Source organism: Morone saxatilis, unplaced genomic scaffold, assembly GCF_004916995.1.
Source record: "Morone saxatilis isolate NCDOM2014 unplaced genomic scaffold, NCSU_SB_2.0 Contig17, whole genome shotgun sequence".
NCBI lineage: Eukaryota > Metazoa > Chordata > Actinopteri > Moronidae > Morone > Morone saxatilis.
This window is the reverse complement of record NW_023339729.1, coordinates 26,522,526-26,525,550: the sequence shown is the minus strand read 5'-3', so window position 1 is coordinate 26,525,550 and position 3,025 is coordinate 26,522,526. Positions and strand designations below refer to the sequence as shown.

The 3,025-nt window shown below is 43.4% G+C and overlaps 2 protein-coding genes across 2 annotated transcripts in view; both read left to right on the top strand.

Moving 5' to 3' along the window:
- The window catches only part of LOC118326990 (signal-induced proliferation-associated 1-like protein 2), a gene marked incomplete at its 3' end in the record, with an annotated part of 8,036 nt that extends 6,653 nt beyond the window's left edge, over nt 1-1,383 (top strand). The window contains 2 exon segments of the mRNA XM_035660155.1: nt 384-532; nt 810-1,383. Coding sequence (XP_035516048.1) covers nt 384-532; nt 810-1,383 — 723 coding nt within the window.
- Nucleotides 1,384-2,884: 1,501 nt separating this feature from the next.
- Nucleotides 2,885-3,025, top strand: part of LOC118326989 — a gene marked incomplete at its 3' end in the record, with an annotated part of 2,971 nt that continues 2,830 nt past the window's right edge. The window contains 1 exon segment of the mRNA XM_035660154.1: nt 2,885-2,909. Coding sequence (XP_035516047.1) covers nt 2,885-2,909 — 25 coding nt within the window.

The following is a 3,025-nucleotide window of genomic DNA, read 5'->3' as shown; positions in this document are numbered from 1 at the left end:
AAAGAGTTGCAGTAATCCAGCCTAGAAGTAACAAATGCATGGGATTATTTTTCTGCATCTGTCTGTTGACAAGGATTATGTTCTAATTTTTGTTATATTAAATACGTAAATGAAAAGAAGGCAGTTCCTAGAGGTCTGCTTTTATGTGGGAATGAATGAAGCACAAGTCCTGATCCAAAGCATAACTCCAAGATTCCTGACAGTGTGCTAGAGCGCCCAACGTAATACGCCATCTAGAGTATAACTATATCTTTAGACACGTGAGTCTCTTAAGATACTATGACCTGCTACTGCCTACCACTACTACAAACGCATACACGCCAGCGTTACTACTACTTACAACAGTCTGTTTGTTTGTTTGTTTGTGTGTTTATTTGTCTCAGCTCCTGTATAAACATCACATTGGGAATTACATCGTCACAGTGATTTTCCAAGAGCCAGACGCTCTGCCCTTCTGTCCCCAAAACATCAACTCACACGTCTTCATCATCGTCAGAGTCCACCGACCCTGCAGCCAACACACCTGCTACAGGTGAGATTGTACTGGCTACAGACACACCCATGTCTGTTTACTCTCTCGGTTTACCTCCACCTGTTGACGTGTTTACCTTCAGCTGTTGATGTGTTTATCTCCACCTGTTGACGTGTTTACCTCCACCTGTTGACGTGTTTACCTCCACTGCCATCAGTGTATGAGTGTGTGTGAATGGAGCGAGTGTGGCTGTAGTGTACAGTGCATTGAGTGGTTGAAAGACTAGAAAGGCACTATATAAGTACAGTCCATTTACCATTTACCACCTGTCATTTAGCGTTGCAGTTTCCAGGTGCAGAGACGTCCCGTGCTTCGGTCCTCTGATCCCAGCAGGTCAGAGTTTTTCCGCCTCTCCTGCTTTCAGGGACTTTCTGCTGACGAAGATCATCAATGCTCAACACGCCGTACGCAGGACAGAAAAGGTTGTTGCCATGGCGATGTGCAGCAGACAGGAACACCTGATGGCGCTGGTGGAGAACTTTGTTACGTCGACACCAGTGGACATGTCCTCCTCTGCCAGGTTCAGTTTTATCTCTCTGGGAGGGAAGAAGAAGGAGCGCAGCACGCCGTGCCGATACGCTTACCTGCAGAGCAGCGGGGCACTCACCTGGAGTGTGACAGTTCGAGACTTCACCCACTCCACTGCTGTCACATGCCGGCTTGCCGTCTCCAACGAGTTTGTGGTGCTGATAGAGGAAGCGAGCAGACAGGTGGTGTTCAGCTGTTACTGCAGAGACGTGATTGGGTGGAGCGCTGGACACGGACTCATCAAACTGTTCTACGAACACGCCGACTGCATGATGTTTTCTACAACCTTGGAGGATATCAGAGAAATCTCGCAGAGACTGCAGGTGAGGAGAGATGTGATTATTCCAACCAGAGACACATCAGTAATTAAATCTTAATATTGAACAAACTGAGAGCTGATGTTTTAACCACCGAAAAACTTGATTTTAAAGTGTAACGTCACAACAAATCCACACACTCACTTTATTCCTTTATATTTCTATTGACCCTGATCCTGTTTTATAGCTTTATTACAACAGTTTTTACTAAGAAAATCTACAAATTTGGTCTTCTAGAGCCAAAAACATCTGCTAATAATCAGTGACTCAAAATATGTGACAGCATCATGTTGACTGACCAACAGCCTCCTGGAATATCAATACAACCATCAACCATTAGCAATGTGCACAGTGTGGAGCAGAAATATTAGAGCTGAAGAACATGTGAGCTCTTACTGACAGTGGCATATGTGTAACTATGGTTCTATGAATTCTTGTTATATTGATGTTTTAACATCTCCAGTGTGTAATATTACTGTAATATAATATTCAGGTATGTTTTCATCACCTGTTTTCATTACCTTAGAATAAGACGTTTTTATCTTCAGAAGGAGCGGGTCCTCTTCTACAGAGTCCGCCATGTTGAACCATCATGTTTCTACAGTAGCCCAGAATGCACAAACCAAACATTGAATCTAGATAGGGGTGTTCGCGTATTTCACGGACACAGTACTTTTTCCTTTGCGCTTGGGAATGGAGGGTGAAGTAAGGGAGTTGCAATCTGCAACTACACCATTAGATGGCATTAACTCCTACACACTGGACTTTTTTGATAGACCACATCATTATGACTGATGTAAAGACATTAAACATGGATGATGTGGTGATAGCCAGTTATACCTACACTGTGTAACTTCTGCCAGTAGGGATTGATTGATTATAAATTATTGATTGAATCAATTACATATAGAACATAGCTCTAGAGTTTATACACTGTCTATTGATTATAGATTATTGATTCAAGGCCCAGAAGCTCTTATGCACTAAATAAATACAGAGCTGCAGTGATGATGTATTTTCTGTAGTCCAACCATGCCATTTTGAATTATTGATGAAAAAGATCTGTGGTGAACAAAGGTTTATGATACAGCAAGAAAATCTAACCCTCCATAAATAAATAGTCACATAACTTCAACATCACCACTACTAAACTTCCAACTTGTATTTAGGGTTAGTCTCCGTGTTTTAATATCACAGACAACCTCTGTAGTGTCATTTAGATACTTGTTAGCAACCGCCTTTTTTAAGACAAGTAAAGGCCTCCGCACACCAACCAACCCGATTATGTGCCGCCGGACGCCGTCCGGACAGTCGGCGAGGTCGGTGACTCGAATCGGTTCGGTGTGTTCCGTGCCGTCGTCAGTCCCGCGTCGGCGTCGGCCTTCATTTTGGCCGATTCGGCATGTAGAATCGCCAGGTGGCCGTCGGCCTCAATGACCAATCGATTGGTGGAGTGCTAGCCCTTGACTAGCGAATCAGGTGAGTGCACGAGAAACCCGAAGTGACGATGGTAAACATCTATGCCAACGCCAGTATTCCTTGTTATTTATTAGCCATCGTATTTCCGTCAGCAAGTAATGACAATAACGATCCTTGTTGACTACTATAAAACACTCTTTGATGAAAACAATGACTTGACACAGCAGTA